The sequence below is a fragment of the Neopelma chrysocephalum genome, unplaced genomic scaffold, assembly GCF_003984885.1.
Source record: "Neopelma chrysocephalum unplaced genomic scaffold, ASM398488v2 Primary Assembly neopelma1_44, whole genome shotgun sequence".
NCBI lineage: Eukaryota > Metazoa > Chordata > Aves > Passeriformes > Pipridae > Neopelma > Neopelma chrysocephalum.
The window spans coordinates 9,561,861-9,585,881 of record NW_020897703.1 but is presented as its reverse complement, the minus strand read 5'-3'; the positions used below and the strand labels follow the sequence as shown (position 1 = coordinate 9,585,881).

The 24,021-nt window shown below is 44.3% G+C and overlaps 2 protein-coding genes across 3 annotated transcripts; one reads left to right on the top strand and one right to left on the bottom strand.

The window, feature by feature from the left end:
* Positions 1 to 371: 371 nt before the first annotated feature.
* LOC113965258 (alpha-aspartyl dipeptidase-like) lies at positions 372 to 7,247 on the bottom strand. The gene is made up of 8 exons (XM_027678397.1): positions 7,112 to 7,247; positions 6,942 to 7,030; positions 5,791 to 5,865; positions 5,197 to 5,276; positions 3,690 to 3,863; positions 2,270 to 2,329; positions 1,400 to 1,482; positions 372 to 873 (listed from the first exon to the last, which is right to left on the bottom strand). Exons 1-8 carry the CDS (start codon positions 7,210 to 7,212, stop codon positions 795 to 797), a joined length of 741 nt encoding a protein of 246 aa, XP_027534198.1. The 5' UTR covers positions 7,213 to 7,247; the 3' UTR covers positions 372 to 794.
* Positions 7,248 to 7,288: 41 nt separating this feature from the next.
* On the top strand, positions 7,289 to 22,953 carry LOC113965257 (cytochrome P450 20A1). 2 transcript variants are annotated; one of them, XM_027678395.1, is made up of 13 exons: positions 7,289 to 7,421; positions 8,075 to 8,124; positions 8,210 to 8,376; positions 13,386 to 13,531; positions 14,213 to 14,380; positions 14,789 to 14,867; positions 16,524 to 16,639; positions 17,055 to 17,109; positions 18,365 to 18,485; positions 19,308 to 19,419; positions 20,051 to 20,115; positions 21,954 to 22,043; positions 22,214 to 22,953. In XM_027678395.1, the coding sequence occupies exons 1-13, from the start codon at positions 7,350 to 7,352 to the stop codon at positions 22,362 to 22,364; spliced, it is 1,392 nt and encodes a 463-aa protein (XP_027534196.1). In that variant the 5' UTR covers positions 7,289 to 7,349; the 3' UTR covers positions 22,365 to 22,953. The 2 variants fall into 2 exon arrangements, with proteins under 2 accessions (XP_027534196.1, XP_027534197.1); XM_027678396.1 differs by having other exon boundaries at positions 7,316 to 7,394.
* The last annotated feature ends 1,068 nt before the right edge of the window (positions 22,954 to 24,021 follow it).

The following is a 24,021-nucleotide window of genomic DNA, read 5'->3' as shown; positions in this document are numbered from 1 at the left end:
TTAAATGCCAAAAAATGCCTTTCTAAAGAGTTAATGTTAGGTCTGAGGAGTGTTGGAAATAGCCACTTTCAAAAATGAGCCTTCAGGCACTGTAATGAACTTGCTGTCAGTCTTCTGTGCAATATCTTTTTCCCTCTGGGTGCTTTAAGTGTATACTGTATGTCTTACTTTGTTTTGATCAGTATGTTTTAAGAGTGTGTATATTGGCTAATGATGGATTTTTTTCCTGTACAGCATGGTGGAAGATGTTTTAAAATTTTGCACTTTTCTAGGATTTGCAAGTTTGTAACCTGACAATTTTTAACATGCACACTTTTGTACATAATTAGCACTGTATATATTTAACATGAGTCTGAAGCAAATAAAAGTAATTGAATGCATAACTTCTCCATTTATTAATAGCAAAAAATGAAATGAAGTGTGGAAGTACACTGAAGGAACAGTTCTTTCATTTAGCAGGTAAATCTATGCAGCAGGAACAGCTGACTCGCTGTCCTGTCTTAATTGTGTTAAACTAACTTTTTTTTCAGTGGGGAAGGAATCAAACTGGATACATAATGTACAGACCCTTTCAGACTTCAAATAGCTCTGATTACTCAAGTATTGCAATAAAAAATGTCTTTTTGCTGGGAAGGAGATGTCCGGGCCATGAATCAGGGTGAGGAAAAAAGCCCACTATACATATTTATAAATAGAGATAAGGTTCCCCACCCACCCTGGGACTTAGAAGCGTCTCTTTCCTTCTTCTTCATTGTCTTCTCCATATAGTAATTTGTGCTGCAGGAAATGGAAGGCTACAGATTCAGGGAATTACTGTCAGTCAGGAGGAAACTGAAATCTGTTCCAGGCTCGTGTTCAGTTGGTTTCTTACCCCTTAAACAAGACAAACCATGCTGTGAGTTTTAACAGGAGCTGGGACTACTGTGCTTCCATCTGTTACTAGGGATGGAACCAGGCACCCTTATTCTTAACAAGCAGAGTTTTGACTCCCTTCCTTGCCCACATCATAGCACATACATATTAGATTTGAACATTACTAATGTTCATATGAATGAAGACATGGGTTTCCTTGTTCCAGAGTTCCATGCATTAGGACCAAACTGGCCAGAGCTGACTACTAGGGCTCTTCCTGTGAAGAGTAACTAGAACTTGGAATCATAAGCATCAATGGATGTAATGCCACAGCACTTAACTGTGTAAGTTAGACTTCCTTTAGAGTGCTGTCATACTGTCTGCTCCTTTGGAGCATAAAACTACTCATGTTTTCCCCAAAGAAAAATGGAACCAAGGGATTAAGTAATTTCTGATGTGGGGGACAGGCAGCATGTGCCAGGAGTCTAACAAAAGCTTCTCTTCCTTTCTATCTGAAGGATGATAACAATTCAAATGAAGCATTTACCTCAAAAACAGACGTGCTCCTGTCACTCCTTGCAGCGTGGCTTTGTCTCCTTCCACTAGCAGCATCGCACCTTCCCGCAAGCCCTAATGTAGGTGGAAACATTTAACATGATTTTCAAGCTATTTGAGAGGGTAGAATGCTTGTCACAAGCAGGCCAGTCTTAGTGCATCTCACCATGATTACAGACTAGACTTTCTTGCTTACCTAACAAAGATGCAAAGACAAAATTTGGTGTTTTAGAAGCTGATTTTCTTGTTTATTTCAGTTTTCACTTTTAAAGGAGGAACCATTAAGGAGAAGAGGAAAGTGTGTTTTTTCCCCACAGTTACTTCTACTACCCCACCATTCTTAGATCCAGTTTGGGCCAAGCAACAGCCAGCTGGGTTTGTTAAAACACAAGCTTTTCACTCCAAGATCAAGCACAGGGACAGGAAACACAGAGGTCCCACTTCCCTAGACAGGCATAATGAAATGACATATATTCTACTGAATGTGCAAATTCAGAAACTGTATTGGAGATTACAGATAAGAATATCTGCAAAAAGATATTGTGTATGTATTGTACCATCTGCATGCACACCACCGCAGTGTACAATATATGACTAGTGGCCAGTGACTGGGAAGATCAGAGCTGCCTGAAATACAGTGTTTAGCAACATAACATGCAGTATGCATTTCATTTGCTCTAACCCATTTTCTGCAAGCAAGCAAAATCCAAGGTTGAAGCTCTTAGCAAGAATATAACGTTCCATGCCACTGTTCTGTAAGGCTTGTCAGTCAGGGGAACCCACACTGAAAGCTGGCATGAATGCATTTAAAATGTTTATCATGCTACAGCCATGAGCTTCCTGACTGAGAACTAGTACTCACCAGAACTGGAGGGGTGTTTGGTTCTTCATGGTATTGGCGGATTCTTTCCTCTCTTGTCTCCTGCAATTATGAGTGTAGATTTAGATTCCTAGGCCATAAGGTAGGACTTGGAGTTATCCAAGTAGCGTGACACCAAGCAATTTCATAACATTAAACAAAGCAGGCACTCCATCCCTCAAGGAGGATGGAGTGGCAGATTGATTCTAACAGATATGTATTTACCCTTCATCTCTAGTGGCAATTTACTGCAGGCTGATCAAACAGAACTCACACAATCTCAAACCAGAAAAGCCTTAAAACTTATTTCCACTCAATTCATCCTTTATGTTTGTTTCTTTGTTTATTGGTTTTTTACTACTATCTCTGTGTGCACCAAGGAAAGTGGTGGAAGCAAATGCCTGAGGTGCCACTTTCATGAAAGAGGGTAGTGAACCATGGATTTCCAGTGATATTAAATATTTGCTTGTCTTCAAGTAGGTATTACACTGAAGAATTTTCCTTCTACCATGTTTCCTGAGGTTTGCTGCTGAACTGAGCAACAGTAGTTAAAGAAATCAAACCAGAAGGATTTATGGGTAAGGAAACACAGGAACACAGCAGAGACTCGGTACAGCACAGAGCTTCCAGCCTCCTCTCAGAGAAATAGCAAAAGTTATTTATAGGGAGAAGACTGCCTGCTTATCTAATACCAGCTGATTCAATGAATACCTACAACTTCAGCTAAACTCTAGAAGCAAACCTATGTCCACCATCTCTACATAGTTCCCTAATTCTTAATACTTCCTCTAACCATGAAATTTTGATTACAAGGAGGAAAGTATTTGGGTTGTTAAAAGATGCACCACAAAAACTGTTCTCCAAGGAAGTAGCTGACATGCTATTCAAGAAGCAGCTCCTCCATACACGTCTCTTTGTGCTTGATGGCTTAAATGTTTTTCTTTCAGCTATATTAGTGCATGTGCCTGCTCAGTACTGGACATTAGAGGGTGTGCTCCCTGCAAGGACACCAGTGCCTAGGTATTTTCTTACACCATAGACTGCACGCAATCTCCAGATCTCCCTGTTCTCATGGTTCTTCAGACCCTCCAAAATCACTGTGCATTGCATCTTAACATTTTAGGTTTATCTTTTTCTTTTTTTTTAATTCCCCCATTCCATGCCAGGTATCAAGCAACAGTATTTCAGGCATTGCAAAGCTTCTGTTTGTGAAAAATACTTCATTCCACCTCAGTTATACTGTTGCCAACTCCTCTTCCCACGCAAAGAAAAGTCTAGAAGGAAGTAAAGTGTTACTGCCTCACTGGCATTTCCAGTTTCTCTAGGGAGCAGCTGTTTGACATTCTGTAGCTTTGTAAGGCCTCACAAATGGTTACACCTCTGCACCCTGGTTACTGTGTTAGCTCTGGCATGCATTACTTACACCCATGTGAGTGCTTTTCACATCTGGGTCCAGGTAGTGGGGGTTAATATTAAAAGGAACTAAACCTAGAGCCTGCAGGGAAGGTGGATAAACAATTGGCATGTCATTGGTGGTGTTGATGCTGATGGTAGCAACGTTAGTTCCCGCACTGGATCCCATGTAAGGAATCCCATCCTGAAAGACAAAAGCAATGATCAGTATGCTGTATCACAACTAGGAACTGCATTTTATAGCCTCTTCTTTCAGTCTCAGAGACTCAGCAATCAGATCAGACTTAGTTCTTCTAGCTCATCTCACTGCTAACTTTACAGGTGACAAGCAGAAGAATAAGATTTGGGTTCTGAGGCGAACAATAGCTTGTCCATGTCAGAGAATTAGCTGCTGCACGTCCTGCACTCACAGCTCTGTGACCCCATCACAAGAGAGAACTTAGAAGGTTGTCAGTGCTTATCCTGGACTTCGCTATTAAGTGAGGTGAGACTTGTCTACGTTGCAGTTACAGGAATTACCCGAACTAGCTTTTAACTAGTTTCTGAAGAGTGTAGTCCATCTGACGTTAATATAATGTTATCACAGCATCAGCTTACCAGTACCATTGTTTAGGTGTTAGTACTGAATACTAAGCTGTACATGGAAGAATGACACTCAAGCATGCAAGTTCACAGGTAATATACATTTGTAAAAATAAGCTATCTTGAGAGAGTTGGTGTTAATATAACCAAATAATTATCCAGACTTCACTGGTATTTGAACATTTTCTGGATTTTCTGCCCACAACAGACATTAAATTTCTATATCTTAAGACAAGCCTAGCTAACCTTTCTTCTTGGCAGCTGGCCTTACATAAATCTGCCTAAAGTCATTTACAGTTCCACACTGCTAGTGGAACACCTTTCTTCTGTTCTCCTCCAGAGATGGTGTATCTTTACTGTGCCTTACAAGATTCACAAGCTAGAATTGGGCTGCTGAGCAGAAGGGCTCAGTGGCACTCACACCTCTTAATTCCAAGGAGATATGCAAAGTAATTATGTAATTTTCAACATCAACAGAACACTGTCTAAAAGGCATGTATGGATCTAACTTTATTGCTAGTTTATTAGCAGACAAGCTGTAACGTGAACACATCTGTGTCTGTCAAAAAGACACAAAGTGGACATCTCAAACTGAAAAACAGGGTTTATGGACATAGACTAAATCCTGCACTGTTCTTCATTGATATTTCAAGTTGAGAGACTTATTTCTAAGGTTCACAGCATTGTATATCTCAAGGTCTTGCAGTCCCACATCTAGGAAACTGTTCTAGAAAGACAGACTGCTGACCTTAATCATTTCAATGACTTAATGGCAGCTTTATATGGCCAGTTTTCAGTTCATCAGATTGCCTGAGATGGCTCAACATTTGAAGTATATTAGAAACAAAGATGTAGAATCAACTTGAGTTTGTCTAAACAAAAGCTTATGCATGAAATCCTGCCATTCAGACTTGGCCAGAGTCCTGTAGTTTTACCTCAAGAACTCTTTTCCTGATCTCGTGTATCAGACTGTTGTCGTAAAGAGCTTTCAGGAGACGGAATGTGTTCCCACCTCCTGCAGAAAGAAAGTCCAGCTTATTTAACATGCTTTCACCACCAGTTTTAATTGAAGCCTTTACAAACTTGGCAAGCTCAATGAGTTCTATGCTCTATTCATGGTACTATCCTGCTTTGAGCAGCAGTAAAACCAGAATCTTTGCAAGAACAGTCATTGGGCAGGCCATGGGCTCTTTGACTGTGTTCTAATACCCAGCAGCATGGTATTTGGACTAGATCTTCTTAGGCTTGATAAAGTGATGATACAGCTGTGATGATCATGTTTTTACACTGAAGTACTGTTCAAATTAATAACTTGAAACTTATGGAAGATCCATTAATAAATCTTTCCTACTTCCCTGCCTACAACTAAATTTAGGGTCTTCAGTCTCCCAATTATAGTACTGTTTTCTGTACTTTCTAATAATTTCTTGGCCCAACTTTTTAATTGTTGATCTATAGTGCCAGTTCTGAGCAGGACTATTCAAGTGCCCTACATAAACCATCAATGGGAAGTGAGAAGTAAAACTTACCAATAAAAATTGCTTCAGATTTCCTTACAGCTTCCACTGGATCACAAGATTCGTGAATGCTGTCCAGCCCATAACCTTAAATGAAAAAGTATTTGCCTTTGCCACTTCAGTCTGGTGGAAGAATGTGGTATGTTCAATCTCTCCCTGCCTACCCCCTGCCCCCCACCCTGAGCCAAATTTTTTGCCAGACAACCAGGGAAATTTCTGAGAACTCTACAACATAAAACAGAGTGTATGTCCTACATTACTGCAGGGCTTCTGCATCCAGCTATACCAAAGGAAATGTTTGTTTTGTGGATATATGTGTTCAGTGTCTTAAGAGCAGAGCATTTCACTCAGCAGGTGCAGTCTGAGGCACAACGTTACCAGGTAACTAAAAAATAAGGAAAAAGCTGTCAGTCTTAAACTTGGCTGTGCTGAAGTCTGATAGGATGTGCCATCATTGGTCTATCATTCCTTGTGCAAATATCTAATCTGAGTGTGGTTTCTGTTGAAATGGCTTTCACAGATTTGCCTTGCAGGAGTTCACTGAGTACAGGAAGCGTCAGGAGAGCCAGAAGAACATGGACATTTGAGAGCAGCAATCTTTCTGCAAACCAAAGAGCAAAGTGTGCTGCCCAGGGAAGCGAGTACTGATTATTACTACACTAACAGGTCCAAAGTTACCCTCAACAGTGATAGATATTGGGTGGAGGTGTTGCTGTAGGCTGCTCTGCAACGATCTTTGTTCCAAGCAAAGCTACCTTGCTGTTCATTGAGGAACTCTCTGGCTGGTTGAAGTTCTTTATAGAAAGGGTCTTCACACCAGTGGTTGCACGCCTTGAGCATATACGGGAAGAAATGTTCCCTCATGTGATTAAACTTAGTATTTAGGAATAAAATCTTCCTCCCTGAAGTGGGTAGAAGTGTTTGCAGCAGGATTTCTTCTGGAGGCCTCTAAAGCATCTACTTCTAGGCAGAAGTCTGGAGACGGCTCCTGCTGCTCTTAGTTCCATTGCTGACCCATTGTAACGCAGCAGCCGAGCCCGGCCCCTCTGCAGCGCTGCGCCCGTTCCTGCCCGGCAGCACCGACCCTGCAGCGCTGCGGGCCCGGGGTGCCAGCGCCCCATCCCCGCACACGGCCGCGTCTGCAGCAGCCGGGCCGGCCTTACCCAGGCTCTCAAACTTCTCCCTGGCGGTCCGGGCGTAGGCGTCGCGGTCGTGCAGGGCGTAGGGAATGAACAGCACCCGCTTCACCTTCCTGGCAGGAAAGAGGGGAGAGAGTGGTCGGCGCGGCAGGGGCTGGGACCGGGAAGGCTCCCGCAGCCCCCACCGCGCTTACTGCCCGAGGAAGCTCTGGATGTGCTGCTGGCAGTGGGCCAGGTACCCTCCTCCGTGCAGGGTGGAGTTAGACACCAGCAGCAGGCGCCGCGGGCCCCCCATGCCGTCCCTGCCGAGCAGAGCCGAGCCGAGCCGTGCTCCCTGCCCGGCCCAGCCCAGCCCGGTCCGCCCCTTCCTGCCCCGCCGGCGGCCCCGGGGTGGAGCCGAGGCACTGCCGCTGCCACCGCCCCGGCCCGGCCATGCTGGACTTCGCCATCTTCGCCGTCACTTTCCTGCTCATCCTGGTGGGCGCCGTGCTCTACCTGTACCCGGTAATGCTGCCGGCGGCGGGGTGGGGGGCGCACGGCCCCGGCCCACGGTGCAGCGGGCAGGGAGCGAGCAGCCGAGCCGGCCCCGGCTCCATCCCACGGCCCCTGCCCCGGCTCCATCCCCATCCCACGGCCCCGGGCTCGGGCGGTGCCCCGTGCCCGGGCGGCGCCCCGTGTCCGTACCCCGCGGCCCGGGCCCGGGCGGGGACGTGGCAAGGCCATCGGGAGCGTTCCCTGCCCTGCGGGGCGTTCCCGCGGCAGCGCACCCCGCGGCACTCCTCCTGCTTTCCGTGCCCCTCGAGTGAAGCCGCTTACCAAAGGCGTTATCTGCTCACCGTGCAGTTTTGCAGGTCTGCAGGGCAAAATCTGTGTGTAAGATCCCACCCTGCAAACCTGACCGTTTAAATCTTTACACAGACATCTTTCATCTAACCAGATGAATAATCCTGGTTTAGCCAGTGGGACCAGGCACACACTTGCAGTTTATCGGCTTAGCAGGTCTGAAGCCTGCAGATGTAGCATATCCAGCTTTTGTTTAATGTTTGTAAGTAGTGCAGCAGTACGTGTGTGGAAAATCCATCTCTCCTGCTGAAAAGCTGTGAGGCTTGTATAAAATCTGAAGTTCCCATAGATTGATGCATTTCCTTTTACTCTAGGCATCTAGGCAAGCATCAGGTATCCCTGGGCTGGCTCCAACTGATGAAAAGTAAGTCACTTCCATCTCCACATTTATCAGGTTCAGCATTGGCAGAGGATGCTGTTCATAACCAGATATCCTCTATGTTCCTCAGGGATGGCAATCTGCCAGATATCATTGCCAGCAGCAGTTTACATGAGTTTCTGGTGAACCTTCATGAGAAATATGGCCCACTGGTCTCTTTCTGGTTTGGAAGGCGTCTTGTCGTCAGCCTCGGCTCCATTGATCTCCTGAAACAACATATTAACCCCAACCGGTTGTGTAAGTGCCCTTTGCATTGTCTTTGAGTCCATTTGTTCCAGCCTTGCTGGGCATCCTATGTCAAAGGAAGTTGGGGTTTCATTCTAAGTTGAAAGAAAATGAGACTGTGTTAGCAGTTGACATGGTGGTTCAAGTATGGCTTTGCTCCTGCTTGCTGGACTTGAATATCAGTGATGAAGAGTTACTGCTGTCCAGTGGCCATCAAGAAATCAGTGCAGTCTTGTCTTTTACCGTCTCTCTACAGGCAAATGTTTATGGAAAGCATCATGCTCATTAGTCACTTGAGAGAGCAAGGTGAAAATCCAGTAGCCACTTGGCATACATTTTAAAGGCAGTTTGAAATATGGTTTAAGAGTGGAAATCTTGCTAAATTAAGTCTGAAAACAACTGGGCTAGTTTATGATAACTGCCTTGTATAGTTCAGCATAGAGGCTTTTTAAACTATTATTTGAAGAAGTTCTTTAACTTTTGGTTTTCTTTGGTGTGTAGAATTTTGTGCTGAAAACCTTTAATGATCTTCTGGTCTTTCAAGTGGTTGGTGGTGCTGGTAGCTGAGTTGATCATCTTAGTCCTGGGAAGGTATTTTAAAATATTGTGTAAGTCTCTTAGGTGAGTGTTTTGCTTCCTAAGGTGATCACAGTCAGTGAGTTAACTCAGTTGATGTTTGGGTTTAATCTCTTGCTTTTGTGGTTTTTATCTTACGAGGTTGAATGAGGTGCTGGGTGCACACCTCTGACCTGATCCTATAGGCTGTCTTTAGGCACAGGCAGATGTCTCAGATGACTTTATGCTGGGGTCATGACAGGTAAGCTTCATGTACACTTGCATGACAGACTCAAAAAAAATATGGTTATAATCTGGGAAAGGAGTGGGAGTTAATGAGGATCAGCAAGACATAGTGGATAACGATGACACTCCAGAAGGTGGAAAACCACCCTGAAAGATCTAGATGTTCTCAAGTGCGTTTGGGGGAAATTGAGCAGACAGTCACTTTCTCAAAGCTCAGAGAAGTGGTGACAGGCCCCTGAGCAGGCAGGTTCTCAGAAGTGTTCTGAATTTGGGAGTATTCGAATACCAGAGAAAGATAAATACAGCGCCTGGTCATACATGCAGGAAATTAAGTGACCCAGGCTGCTACAGACTAGCCCAGCATCCTGCTATGCCAAGGACTAAACATATATTTTTAAGCATGAGGATGAATAGCATGCATGTTGTACCTTGATAATTAGACTTCTAGACAAGGAAAGTGATAGAACTGTGTTTCTGTTAAGGTTTCAGTTCAGAATTTGCTTGGACACTGTGTGGGTCATCATAATGGCATAAGAGAGATGAAAGAGGAAGGAAGGGTGGATTGTCTTGGTAAAATGAAATACTGTGTTGGGGAGGTGACGTACTCCCACTTAACATTATGCTGGAACCCTCTGTCACCACAGGGAAGGAGAGTGAGATGTTATCCCTGAGAGCTGGGGTAGCAGGAACAGGAAGAGGAAGGGGAAAAAGCAGGCTGCATGAATTGCCCTCAATTCAATCATCACGCAGCCATGGATGAAAAAGGAAAGGGTACATTGAGTCATGTATTTTCTGTTAAAAGAGGAAAACGTCTAAACTGTTGCACAAGATGAACATGAGCCAGACCTGGAATCCTGTGTGTGGCTCTAACCTCTGTACTCTGGCATGATGTTGAATAAAACAAGTGCAAATGAAGGCTGCCAGTGTTATCAGAGAAGTGGGAAGCCAGTTGTGCAGGAGAAGCCAGGGAAAGTATGTTCAGCCCGGCAGAAGGAAGAGCTTATGGGGGGATCTTCATAAAGGCAGCAGCAGCAGGCTTGAGAAGGAGGGTTCTCATGATCTCAGACCTGAAAAAGCAGAGATATTAGTTGTATCAGTACTTACCTTTTAGCATGGGTGCTTGTCAGAAGTGCTCAGATTTTATTTTAGAGGTGATGACTTTTACTGGTTGTATTTCCTGAAGTGTTGAGGTATAAACAAACATAGCTGAGTAGCTCTAGCAAAACCCTTCCTGTACTGTTTCTTATGGAGTGAGAATAGGGGTTGTGGTTGCTCTAAGCCATGAACTGGCTCTGGGCAGCTTGCAGTTTTATTGGAGACGTGGTCTTGCCTGTATCTCTTCTACGTGCACAGTGCTGTGGGACAGGAAACAGCCCACAGTGGACTGCGTTATATCCAACTTCTGACTCTTCAGCCTCACTTGAACACCCTTGCCATCTGACTTCCTCAGTCTGCTGGGGTGCCTGAGGCCAGAGCTGCTTTTCATAGATACCTGCCTGTTGGTTTCCAAGGTTGAGGTGTAGGGTTTGGCTCCAAGTATCGAACAGAGGTTCTTCTCATCTCACGTGTGTGTCACAGGTATGGCCAAACTTCTTGGAGACAGAAAGAGAGAGAGGTGCAGATAGTGCATCTCAGATCAGAGCCTTGAAGTTGGACTAATTGCATTCATAGTTATTAATATTTCCAATGCCAGGAGACTTTTTCCTTATGCTTAAAACAGTGTTTGAAATTGGTATGTTTTCATGGCCTCTTAAAACTTGGTTGTGATTAATTTGCGAGGAGAATTCAAAGGAAGTAAAACTTTGCTGCTGATACTGGTGATTCCCCTGAGTGGCTCTGGGGAAGGAGTCCAGACCTGCAAAGAGTGTGGATGTGAAGAGCGTGGACTAACGCAGGATTGCCAGGAGCAGTACGTTCAGAGACCCACTTGGAAAACTCCCATGAGTCGATGTTCCATTTTGAGTGGGGACAATGAACCTGAAGCACATTGAATGCTGGAGATGGAACTATGGGTCCTGACCTGTCTGAGCAGAACAGCTTCACTGCTATTCTGGAACCATTTGTACTGTGTGGCTTCAAAGGTTCTTTCCATCTCTGATGTCCAGTTCTGCTTGGCATCTGGCTTGACTATCCAGCTAGATCTTTTCTCCATTAGTACTTGCAGTGGCATCCAGGACAGCACTCTGAGGTTCTTGGGATGAGGGAGAAGACTTCCTTGTAAATGAATGGATCAATCAAAATTTTTATATGTTTCACTAAGAGGACTGAAAATGTAACCCTGGAGATATTTTCAAGACGAGGACAAAGGAAGAAGTCTGTGACAGTGCTGGCAGAACAGAGCTCTCTCCAGAGACAGTTTGTGCCTTGTGGAGTCACCGGCCTCCCGCAGCTGTGGAGAAATGGCCATTTCCCAAATGGTGCAGAGCCAGCCCTCAGCAGAGGGCAGCCTGGGTGCTGCAGCCCTGAGAGCACAGCAGTGAGTGTATCACTTGTGTGGGACTGCCAGTTTGGACTAGGGACAAGGGGAGGAAAAAATGGAGCCTGTGGCTGATCCAGCAGCTTGCTCTCATATGCACCAGGAAAACTTTGCAGTTCCAGCAGGTGTTGGTGTTAAGCATCCTCCAACCTCTCTAGATGCCTCTGCTTTCCAGGTTTGCTGTGTGGGCTTTACCACCTGCCATCTGTCTTTCTGGCTACCCAGTATTGTGCCAAGCTCTGCCAAGGCCAGTCAGCGGGGAACTATGGCATGAATAGCAGCAGCCACTCCATGACAAAGTACCTTGGAGGAGGAATTGTCAGCAGCAGCTAGAGTCACATAACAGCCTGCTCCACGTGGAGAGCCACAGGTACCATCTGCTGTGCCAAAAGACACATGCTCATACTCCTTGTAATTCTGAGTGGGAAAGAGGGTGAGATCCAGAGCTTAGAAACATTGGAAGGGAAAAGATGTGAGAGAAAAACATTTAGGAAAGATTACCATATTCATGCCTCTGGCCTTGTTAGCTGCTTTTATGCCATTAGGTAGTAAGTCCTCTGCAGGTGGAATTGTCTCTTCTTGTATGTTTGTCTAGTGGCGTGATGATCTCTGCAGGGAATCCTAGATACATCCACAGCTGGTAGACTCATATGTGTCTAGCCCAGCCTTGATGTTTTCTGATGCCTCAGAGGTTTCACTCTCCGTCTGGGAGAAATAAGACTGTGATAAACAGTGACAATATCCCTCTTGAAAACCCTGATTGCTGCTTCCAAATAGTTCCTTAAAGATTCTGCCAGATTTGCAAGACCCACTGAAAGGTTTACAGAAAGGGAAAAACATATGCCATGCTTTTTTGCACCATTTTGCATTGACACCTAATATACTTTAGCAAATATATTAAATAGAAGTCCGTGGTGGTGAAATTCAAAGTTAAAAATCTAACTGAAGTGAGTCATGGATATGGAAGTTATGTGATTTTTGTCTAGTTTGTACACTGTTGCAAGTGTCTGTGTGGAAGGAAGATGGAAAGAAGGCAATTAGCAGTAGAAAGCATTCTATAGCTTACCAGGGTACTGTTTTCTGTAAGAGCTTCAGAGCTTCTCTGCTGGAGGGAGCCCTGACAGAGAGGCAGCTGCTGGTTTGGGAAGAGCTCATCAGCAGGGAACTCGGTGCATGCAAGAAAAATCATGCAGTAAGAGTAGGGTATCAAATGAAGTTTGCTGGGGCTGTGAAGCAAGGGAAGAAGTGCAGAGAGCAGCCTCTGGCTACATCTCTTGTATGAGCTGATATATCCTGAGTGCATAGCCTTGATCAGGGCAGGAGGGCACACCAGATGTGAATGGGTAATGTGCTAAAGGGGCTGCAGGTCAGGCTGGAGAAGGGGAAGGACCATGCTATACTCAATCTTGTCACCAAGTCAATGGCACAACCACCTGGGAACTGGCAAACTGGGAACAAACTCTGAAGGCATTGTCACTTAAGGAGTTACTTGGTAGAGCCAGCAGGCAAGCTCTGCTGGGAGAGCTGATCACAGGATGGCACCCTGCCCCAGAAAAGAGACCTTATGAGGTCCCAGCCCACACTGAGCAAGAGAAGCTTGACACCCCAAAGAGAGTGTTCCTAGGGGAAGGAGCTGTGCCTTGCTCATTGCCCAGAAGTAGCAGCACCCAATTAAAGAGGCTGCTGTTTTCATCAGCCCTGTGTAGTGTGGCTTTTGAATCGTGTTTCCTCTATTTGCTTTCAGTGGATCCCTTTGAGACAATGCTGAAATCCCTCTTGAGGTACCAGTCCAGCCTGAATGGGGATACAGGAGAGAGCCACATGAGGAGAAAGCTGTATGAAAATGGTGTGACCAAGTCCTTGCAAAGTAACATTGCTCTCATCCAGAAGGTGCGTAACTGCCTTTGTACAGTAGAGAAGCCCTGTGTGTCTCACAGGGGAAAGTTTAATGAGAATGATCACTAGGATAAAGGACCTGCATTTCCATTACTGCTGGAACTGTAAGCATCTGAGACAGCAAACAGCCTCTACCTGTTCAAGCATGGTGTGAATATTTGGTTTCTCTTAGCTCCAATGGGTCAGGGGGAAGGGCTGAGCTTGGTTACTTTTTATGCCAAGATACCAGATGCAGTTAAAGATACTGCAGCACCCTGATTCTAGATATATTTCCCAGGACAGGAGGGAGGAGCAAGGAACCAGCTATTGGGACCACGAACAGGTGAAGAACTGTTCTGTTGATTTAGTCCAGCATCCAGAACATGTTGTGTTTTCCCAATCTGGAGCTATTAGTGTTAAAGGGTTTAAGGTTTCTTTTGTAACAGAGGGAACAAGAGAGGAGGATAGGGCTGCCTTGTTGGGAGAAAACCTTGAAAGAGGCAGAAGATTGGAGGCTAAAATGTTACTGGTTAGTTTAACAAGGGAAAGTAAGCCTGGAAAGCATGTAGCTTCATGCCGTAGCCATGAAAGTGTGGTCTGCCTTAGGAGCTGCCTTACGGTGGGAATGTCTCCAGGGGGTGTTTGGTAAATAGACTGCTGATCTTACTTCTAACTAATGGTTCATTCCCTCTCAAGCTGTCAGAAGAGCTGCTAGCCAAATGGCTCTCCCTGCCCGAGGCACAACATGTGCCACTCTGCCAGCACATGCTGGGCTTTGCCATGAAGTCTGTCACGCAGACAGTTATGGGCAGCAGCTTTGAAGATGACCGGGAAGTCATCCGATTCCGCAGGCACCATGATGCAGTAAGTGTCACGAAGAGCCAGGAAATTTCCTATTATACTTTTCCAAACTAAGAGCACAGAGCTTGTGTCTGTGTGCAGTTTAGTACAAGCTACTGCTGAGACTTTATGGTAAGAGCTTGAGGGCTCTGCCTCAATTGTCCCAAGCTAAAACTGTTTAAAAGATCCTACTGCTGGTTCTGCTGTCATTAGTCTGAAGTGTTTCTAAAGGATCCATGGGTATCAAGAACCTGGATCCAAAGGCAGTTGGGAGATCTTTGGTACCTAAGTCAGTTAAACTCTCTTTGGAGTGCCAGTGGAACTTATTTTTGAAGATCTTCTGAAGGCTCTCTGACATTGTGGAGAAGACAAAACAGTCCCAGCAGTCTCAGCCTGTGGTGAGTGATGGTACTGTTCTCTCTGTCATTTCAGATCTGGTCAGAGATTGGGAAAGGTTTCTTGGATGGGTCTCTTGACAAAAACATGACTAGGAAGAAGCACTACGAAGATGGTAGGTTCCTCCCAAAATCACAGTTTTCCTCCCACTCTGATTAATACTTAGGAATTAGCTAGTCTATGGAAGCACTTAATTTGCCCGGCTGTCTTGGCTTTTCTTCAGAATTGGTCATCATGCCATAAGCTACCAGATGTGTTGTACTTACTCTCACATAAGATCATTGTTTTGGAGTTGAGTGACAAGCCTGCCATTACTTGAGAAGTTTGTAGGACTAGAACTCTAGTTCCAGGCCTAATTGTAGGGTCTGTCCAGTCTGAAGAGTGATAGAGGTGAAGCAGCAGGGTATGCTTGCTCCCTTCCTCTTCTGTTCCCTAGTGTCCACTTTTGACCTCTCTTGGAGGCAAGCAACTGTGCTAGGTGGAGAGAGATGGAGCCACTTGATTTGGCCTGTATGGGCATCCATATGATGCACCTTTTGGGGAATGTGCTGCCAGACAGTCACTCACAGGCTGGAGGACACAAATACAGAGGTGCTGCTTTGAGGGATACCTTCCATGGGATGGACTCTGATGTGCTCTTACAAGGCAACATGATTTTCAGGTCTGTTATGGCAGTACTTTTGTTTCTCATGTATTTTATAGTAAGTAATTTTATTTTTTGGTTGTCCTGTCTTTTTTTGATCTTAATAATTAAACCCTTTCAGTATTGATTGATAAGATATTAAACAAAAGTAGCTTAGATCTGGAACTAAGGATTTGCTTGTAAATCCTCCAGACTCGGTGTTTCCTTGTTTATACTGCTGATTCTGTGGGTTTCAGAACCTGAGGACAACTAGTGCCCCATTGAAATGGGTTCCAACCATGGTCACTCCATTCCTGAGTTGTAGTATGATGATGCATTGGGACACAGTTTCACAAACTCCAGATAGCGAGGCTTGGTGTTAAGTGTTGCTGGCCTTCCTATGCAGAGAGGATGAAAGAAGGGTAGTTCTAAGACAAAGGGGCTGAATTGGGCCTTGGTAAATGGAGTTTCAAATCCAAATTCTGCTCCATGTTTCTTGGATAGTCTTCAGTAGGTCATTTAAATCAGGCAGCCAATGGCATCTAGGTCCCTAACTCCCCTTGGTTCTCACAATAGTCACCAGGAGTTGGGCACTCAGACAACTTCAGATATGTGGACTTGTTGTGCCAAAACCCTCCCACATTTTCCCCACCCTCTTCTCTCTGCCTATGCAGACTCTTTAGCACAGAGCCATCCTCTTGCTCCATGCCTGTAGAACCCCTGTCAAAAGGGACACCATCAGTGGCTGGAGGTGCTGTGGTACTGTGGTAATTATAGCCCTCCAGGTCAGGTAACCAGTGTTATGTGGCTCATACATGTTTTCATGGGGGCTGATTAAACACGTTCTCTGATGGTTAAACATTGTGATTTGACTTCCCCTTAAGTGATTTCAGCTCATAGAGTGCACATCTTGGTTATACCTGTAAGGATGGCTTTTTACAGGCAACCTGTGCTATTTGATTTCTACATTTTCAACTAAATTGGAGATGCTGCCTTCCAAATTGACAGTAACATGTAACAGAGGCTGCTTCTGTAACTGAGCCCAGCAGGGACAGCTGGTCTGAAAATCTGCTTGAGGAGACGGATTTGCTTCTCTGCAGCACCAGTATGACCAGATTTTAAAATAAACATTTCTTTTTTGTTCCAAAGCTCTGGTGGAGATGGAATCCGTCTTAAGGAAAGTTACAAAAGAGCGCCGAGGCAGATCATTCAACAGGCATGTCTTTGTAGACACCTTGCTGCAAGGGAGCCTGAGTGACCAGCAGGTCTGTGCAGCTGTTATGTCATTACACAGTAATGGAGTTTTGATAGATGGGCAACTCGTTACATTGTAGCCTTTGATTAGTGTAAGCTTTTGCATCTTAGCTCGAATTCTTTACTAAAGCAGGATTTCTAGTTCTTTTTTCCACTCCTACAATGTTTAATTGCATTAGACTTTGGTAGCTTTCCTTACCACTGCTTCACAGCTATTTTTATAAACCAGAAATATGTTAATATTAAGCGTGTCTCATGTGCAATTCCAGTGGAAGTTCTACAGAGAGTTCAGTCCATGTCTTCTAGATTTATATCCTACTCTTTGCACTAAAGGGATTTCATGTGCTTGGGTGGAGAATGTGCCACTTCTTTTTTATCTTTACAGTCTTACAAACTTCAGTCTCTGAAGTAGATTTTATTTCCTAGATTCTGGAAGATACAATGATTTTCACCCTGGCAGGATGCATAATCACTGCTAACTGTAAGTACAGATTGTAGGTAACTTCCCATCCTTACACTCAGATGCCTAAAACTCTGTGTGATGACATGAGACTTATCCTAGGCTAATAAAAAGTTGTATTCATCATTCTCTTTCTCTTGAACTACAAACATATAGAAGGAGCTAATTTTTAAATCAGACTCTTGACATAGCCTCACAGCTACTGAATTGAAACCAAGCTGTGTTTGACAGGCTTCCCAGGCTTTTGGTGAACCTTGGAATTTCTTCCCATTGCTTTTTGCTTGCACTCTTAAGCCCAGATAACTGATGCTACATTTGATGAAAAAGCACCAAAATGTATAACCCACAAAGATCATGTTGTAAAATAGGTTCTGGCACATGGGAAAGAAATTATAGTAGAATGTTGGAATCTGCCTGGCCACTTTGAATTTCTAGAGGATGGGTATGTTTCATGTATGGAGGACATTCAAAGGAGTACTCTGGGATTTGTGCAAAGACTGTGGCAAAAAAATACAAATAAAAATACTAGCTGAAGCTGTGTAAAATATCTTATGATAGGGGGATTGTTATCTGGCCCTGTATCTCAGCCAGTGGGGCTGGGACTCCAAAGAAAACCTCTCAAGTGCATCTAGGTGTTAAACAATGTGGAAAATAAATTAGGCAACTATGATAATACTCTTCCTCAGAGAATATCCTCTCCAAGTACTCCAGGAAGACTGTAATTTTAAGGAGCTTGAATACACATGGATTCCAGATAGTTCTCACAGACAGACATTTTTGAGTGCTAGAAACATTTCCTTTAGCTTTACATCCTACACACTTATTTCTTATGCAGGGTTTCTTTTTCACTCTGCTATTGAAGATATCTTGAGTACTTCATAAAAGAGATGTAGTGGAGACGAGTGCTGGCCAACCTGCTGCAGAGAGTTCCTTATCAGGAGCCCCGGGCATTGGCTGTGCCAATTCATTTCCATGGTTGGTCTAATAACCCTGATTCCCCAGGGCTTGTTGATCTATATGGTTCCTTTGCCAGAGCTGAGGGACTGAATGACATAGTCTCCTGCACAGCTCCCTAAGCTTGCAGGGTCTCTTACTACACAGGAGTTCAGCTCTGTTGCTACCACTGAATACAGAATCAGCACAGCCTGCTGTGAACAGAGGTCACCCTTTTTTAGGTCAGAAAGTAACAATGAAAATACAGGAAGTAAGAAAACTGAATGCAGGTTGTAAAGGATTGAATATTCTGGGTCCAGTCTTGTCTTGATTTCTTCCCCAGTGTGTACCTGGGCAGTCTATTTCCTGACAACCTCAGAAGATGTCCAGCAGAATCTCTACAAGGAGGTGGACCGCATTCTGGGGAAGGGACCAATTACACTTGAGAAAATTGAGCAGCTCAGGTGGGTCCTGTAGAAGGAACTGCAGAGGAAGGCTGTGTCATGTGGTGTGGGACAGGGGTTTCACATGGAACCTGATGCCTAGCCTTCACTGGGCCAGGAGAAGGCATCCAAAAGCTACTCCCTTTTTTTTCTGGAAGTGATCAAACCACAGGATGACTTGCAACACAGAGAGAATCTGCTGTAGGACTCCATACATGGGGACCAAGGTGCTCATTTCAAGGTGTCTTTTGAAAACCCTTTAGGTTCATTGGTAGAGGAAAGCACAGAATCAGTGCCCTGGCTGCCAGGCCAAAATTTATTTGCTTAACTGTCTTGTTTGGTTTCTGTCCTAGTTTTCCAAAAGTAAAAGTAATCAGTCATTTTCCTGGTTGGATTCATGTTCGACATATTTAGAAAGAAAACATGGACCAATCTTTTCAAAGGACCACTGGATGATGACTAGTCAACAGTGTGCCTTTATTTTTTGTGCATCTGTTGGTTTAACTGGGTGCATTTTGGTTTTGGACTAGTGTTAGAGAGTATCAAATGTGTGGGTTTCTTGCTGCTTCTTATATGGGTGAGAGAACCAGGAAGAGGGCTGGTGTGTCTGTGCTTTTTAGCAGTTTTAGTTTGGTTTAAAATCTGAAAGAAGAGAGATTTCGATAACCTTCCGTAAAAGCTGTTAATGAGATTTAGTGCTTCTTGCAAAGCTGGGACTCCTTGCCAGAAAAAAAATGAAGTGCCTCTAAATACAGCAGGTGACTCAGCTCTCCTTGCTGCCACAAGGATGTGGACAAGCTTCTCTCTGGGAGGGTTAAACTAACCAAGTGTTACTGGCTGCAGATACTGTCGGCAAGTCCTGTGTGAGACAGTGCGAACAGCAAAGCTGACTCCCATTGCTGCACAGCTGCAGGAGCTGGAGGGCAGAGTCGACCAACACACTATCCCCAAAGAGGTAGGGCCCTGCTGGGAGCACTAGGCCACTCCTTTCCTGTAGGGGGAGTTTGCTGTTTCCTCTTTTTCCCGACTAGGGGTGAGGCTGGAAGACCGTTTCTTCTGCAACTGTTCAACCTGAGTAGCTGTTCTGTCATCTGAAAGTACAGTTTAGCTCAAAGTTTGCCTGCAGTTCCTCTGCAGGAGAGGCTCTGGGAATTCATGTTCTCTTGCTGAGCAGATATGCTTCCAGTTCTGGAAGCTGGGTCTATCAGGGATGAGTAATCTTTTGAAGGGGCTGATAGGCTCAGTTGTGCATGAAAGAACACTGTTTAAGGCCTGGTCATATCACTCATCATATCACCTTCCACTGCAGAGAATAAAGTAGCCCATACATACATGCCAGCAAGAGCAGAGAAATGGGGTCAGACCCTCTGTAACCACTAACAGTCACAGCATGATTCTTAGAAGTTAAAATCCTAACATCTGGGCATGGATTATGGAAATCTGTAGATGAATATAGCATAATTATCTTTTTAATCCACCTAAATATGAGTAGTCTACAAAGTAATCATCCAGCAGAGCTGTCCAGAGGTGTCTTTAATTGTGCATTTCTTTCTGCTTTGACATAAATGTCATAATTTTCTTTGCAGACACTTGTGCTTTATGCTCTTGGTGTGATGCTGCAGGATAGTTCATCTTGGCCATCACCATACAAGTATGTAGAATCAACTTATTGCAACTAATTCCTTTCCTTTTTTAAATTAGATCTTAAAGCACAGCCTTTTAGGCTGCAGGGCCTGCCTTAAGCAGATTTTGGAGATGAAAGGCAGTGTAAGAAAATCAGTTTATTAAGGTTTTGGTTTGGTTTTCTCCATGGATATGCTTTTGGAGCAATTAAAGTCATGATCCTCCCATGCTCCAGTCTGCCTTTGCGCGTGTGTGCATTAGAGTTTAATAAAAACTTTTTTTGTGCACACACAAAGAGCTTCCCCAGAAAATGCCGGTAAATTCTGTTTAAGGTTTTCTGTGAAACAGTAAATTGAATGGCTTTGGAATCACTGCTTGTCATCATGAAACAATGATACAAGAGAGGAAACATCAGTCTGAAATTTTTGTTTTTTCAGGGGGAAGGGAAATGCTGCCTCATTATTTCTGTCTGTGAAAACAGAACAGGATCCAGGCCAGTGTTTTGGAGGTTAAAGAAAAAAATTGCTGTAGCTTCCTGTGGCCTCCAGGTGGCAAATATTAACGTGTATCTGACTTACTTCACTTGGGCTGGGAAAAAATGTGGGTCAGTTATTCTAGACAGAGAGAAAAGACAGCCGAGATTTAGGAGAAAGAATAGAGCCTTTAGAACAGCACTTGTCTGGTCCTGTGAGTGTACCTCTTAGAAAAGGCTCAGGCACTGATGCACCACTCTACAAGCACCTTGGCAGGCATTGCCTGCTAGGATAGGACACGACAGTGTTTAGGTTTGCTGAGGCCTCGTGGGAGAGACAGTGAGGACTGCTATAAACATTGTGTTTTTATTCCAGGAAGACTGGGGTTGAGCCTGAAATAGGTGTGTATTTCTGTGACAGAGACAGGAGATCAGCTCTGTGTGATGCTTTCACCTACTTACTGTACAGAAACACTGTGCATAGCTGTTTGCCCTCCCTATTTATTTGCTAGGCAGCTGCATTTTCTCTCCTATTACATCTGTAATTTGCCACTTCAGGAGGAATGTAAGTTTGATGCTGCTTTTCCTAAGGGTCAGCACCCACATGCCCTTTCACCTTCTTAGAAGCAGAGCTTGGATGTTTAGGCAGGGAAATGAAGGCTTGAAGAATTAAGCAGAAAGGTTTAGGAGAAAGGGAAAGAACTGTCTTCCATCCATCCATTCATCCATCCATCCATCAAATTTTCTGTTTGGAGGTGGTTTTTTTGTAACATTTAAATTGAATTATATTTTGTTAGTCTCCCTCGTTTTAACTCATTCCAGCCCTGGATAATAGTTTTCTTACAGCTTCTACCATCCTAAAGCTGGAAACCACTTTTCTCACTTGAATGAGTCACCGTCTTCCCTCCCCCAGCACATACATATACACACACCAGCTGCTTGAAGAGAAGTGTGAGGGGCAAGGAGAAAAGGGAAATATTTTTGGAAGTGAAAAAGGAAGGGACTTGAGGGAGAGAGGGAGGGAGGCAAATGAGATTGCGTGTGCCCTGGAGGGGAATAGAGGGCAGGTAGCAGCATTAGCTCAGCTGTGTACTCAAGCTAAATACCCACTGCTGAGGGGTAATGCATGTTAGTTCCAGCCCTGTCTCACACTAACTGAGTTTGTCAGCATTTTGACCAAGATGGGACACAGCTGACCAGCTGGGAACATTAATGGAGTGGATGCACAATTAGCTTCATACATTTGTATGGAATTACGCGGCACGATTTAAAGAGAGCAAATTAGTGAGATTCTGTATTTTGTTGCCAGTTTCTTACTTGAGTGAATGCCAGTGTTTGTGGGGAAAGGATGCTGTGCCTGAACAGAAAGCCTTAGTGTATTTTGTTTTTCATAGGTTTGACCCAGAGAGATTCAATGAAGAATCAGCCATGAAAAACCTGTCCTTGTTGGGTTTTTCAGGAAGCCAGGAGTGCCCGGAGCTGAGGTGAGCATAGGAAAGGGGGTCTTTGTGAGTCTCTCTGGCAGAACAGGAGAGGAGGTGCTTTCAGCATCTTCCTGGTACTTCTGGGACAACCTGTCCAAGCTAGCTGTTGTCCTTTGGCACATTTACATCATAGCAGGGTTTTTATTCTTTTCTCCTGATTCTTCCCTCAGGTTTGCCTATATGGTGACTACAGTCCTGCTGAGTGTCCTGGTAAGGAAACTGTATCTCCACCCAGTGAAAGGACAAGTCATGGAGACAAAATATGAACTGGTAACCTCACCAAAGGAGGAAGCCTGGATAACGGTGTCTAAGAGAAGCTAAGAGGAAGAAAAAAAAGGGTTTGAAAGTGCCAGTAGTGAAGTTCTGAACAAGGGTCTTAAAGGAGAATCGTGCTGGCACCACGTTGACTCAGCCAAGGAATTTTACATCCATTTTTTTTTACCTTCCACGTTCTTAAGCACATGCCTATCTTGGGTACTTTTTCTAACTCAACCAGTAGTCATATTAAAGTAGATTTAATCTGTATGCCTTTTTTACATTTGCTTTTGGATTTCTAGCCAAATCATTGCAGAGGAAGCAACAAAACCTTTCAGTGATATATGTATGAACTATTGGGTATCAGCTAGTCAAAGACCAGACCTCTGGTTAATCCAGCCCCTTTCCAATAGCAGCCAGAGCTGGATAAGAGTGCCTCTGTTATCCAGTGGAATGCTTCTTCATGGATCCTAACTAGATAAGATCTTGGAGACACAAGGACAAAGTCTCTCTCTATGTATAGGTATTTTTATTCAAAGTGTCTTTTCTTCCCTTGAGCTATATCTATAACTGTCAAGAAGAGCAGATATATCTTGTGAGAAGTATGTGTGAGTGTGAGAGAGAAAGAGAGAAATAAAGTGGGGTGGGAATTGCACCAGTTCTCTTGCTGTATAATTTGGCATGCTGTGGGGTTGCAAGAGAAAGGATGACTGAGAAATGCTAGTAAACCAAGAGGAATAAAATTGGTTTGGCCCCTGAGAAAACAGAAGTATCAGTAATAATATAATGAAATTAAATAAAACCACAGAACAAAGCCCTGAGAAAGGGATTCTCTATCCTGAAAGTTCTGAGGGCAGTGTCTAATATAATCTACATCAGAAGTTGACAGATGCTTTCAATTCATTCAGCACTGGGTCAGCCTGAGACTGATCATACAAATGCTGGAAAGGGAGAGTGCTGATTTTATAGAGCTCTAGATTAATGTTGTACTTAATAACTTAAAAGCCTTTCAAAGAATCCTTTTCCTCCTCCAAAATGGGAGCCAGCCAAAGCAGCATCAAGTGCTGCATGTTCACATGCTTTTCCCTGCTTCTTTCTTTCTCTTTTGTCCATCACAGGACAGCTCCTGAAAGATTTTTCAGAGTGCCACTGAACAGATTGTGAAGCAGGAACCTCTTCCTCCATCATCACATTGGAGTAATTGCCATCTGACTTCCTTTTCAGGTTGTGTTTCTCCCTTTTCTTGCTTACATAGGATCACCCTTTATCTGATCCTTTTAAGTCTTTTCCCCATAAACCTGACTTCTCTGTGAGCTCCAGTTCCTAGCCCCTTTCCCACCCCAAAGCTGTGTGGTGGTAGATGGGGTGTTTCTCAGCCTGCAGCTGTGTCTGTTCAAGCTGTACAGAGCTACCGCTGCACCACAGAGCAGGCCAGGAGTGTGTGGCTCCCATTAGAGCTACTTTCTACTGCTTGTGCAGAGAAAGCACACATACCTGGTAGCTGCAGTTCCCATTTCTACAGACATTGTTATTTTCACTGGCACCTTCCATATCAGGAAATCTGCTGCTCTTGTACAAGTGTTCTTGCTCTTGTATTGCTGCCGAGTGCCAGCCTGCATGCAGTCCTGTCGGGTCTTATGGAGTTAACATCTGATGCCAGCCTCTGTGGGCACAAGACAAAGAAAATTCTGCTCTTGGGTTTAATGTGTCAGCTCTGCTTTTG

Bases quoted from the DNA above. Each gene is read 5' to 3' on its own strand.
- LOC113965257 (XM_027678395.1), top strand. From the start codon at position 7,350: ATGCTGGACTTCGCCATCTTCGCCGTCACTTTCCTGCTCATCCTGGTG. The intron at 7,422-8,074 runs GTAATGCTGCCG...CTTTTACTCTAG, and splicing joins CCGTGCTCTACCTGTACCCG to GCATCTAGGCAAGCATCAGG. The intron at 22,044-22,213 runs GTGAGCATAGGA...TTCTTCCCTCAG, and splicing joins CAGGAGTGCCCGGAGCTGAG to GTTTGCCTATATGGTGACTA.
- LOC113965258 (XM_027678397.1), bottom strand. From the start codon at position 7,212: ATGGGGGGCCCGCGGCGCCTGCTGCTGGTGTCTAACTCCACCCTGCAC. The intron at 3,864-5,196 runs GTAAAACTACAG...TTTGTCTTTCAG, and splicing joins TCAGGAAAAGAGTTCTTGAG to GATGGGATTCCTTACATGGG. The intron at 1,483-2,269 runs GTGAGTACTAGT...CACCTACATTAG, and splicing joins CAAACACCCCTCCAGTTCTG to GGCTTGCGGGAAGGTGCGAT.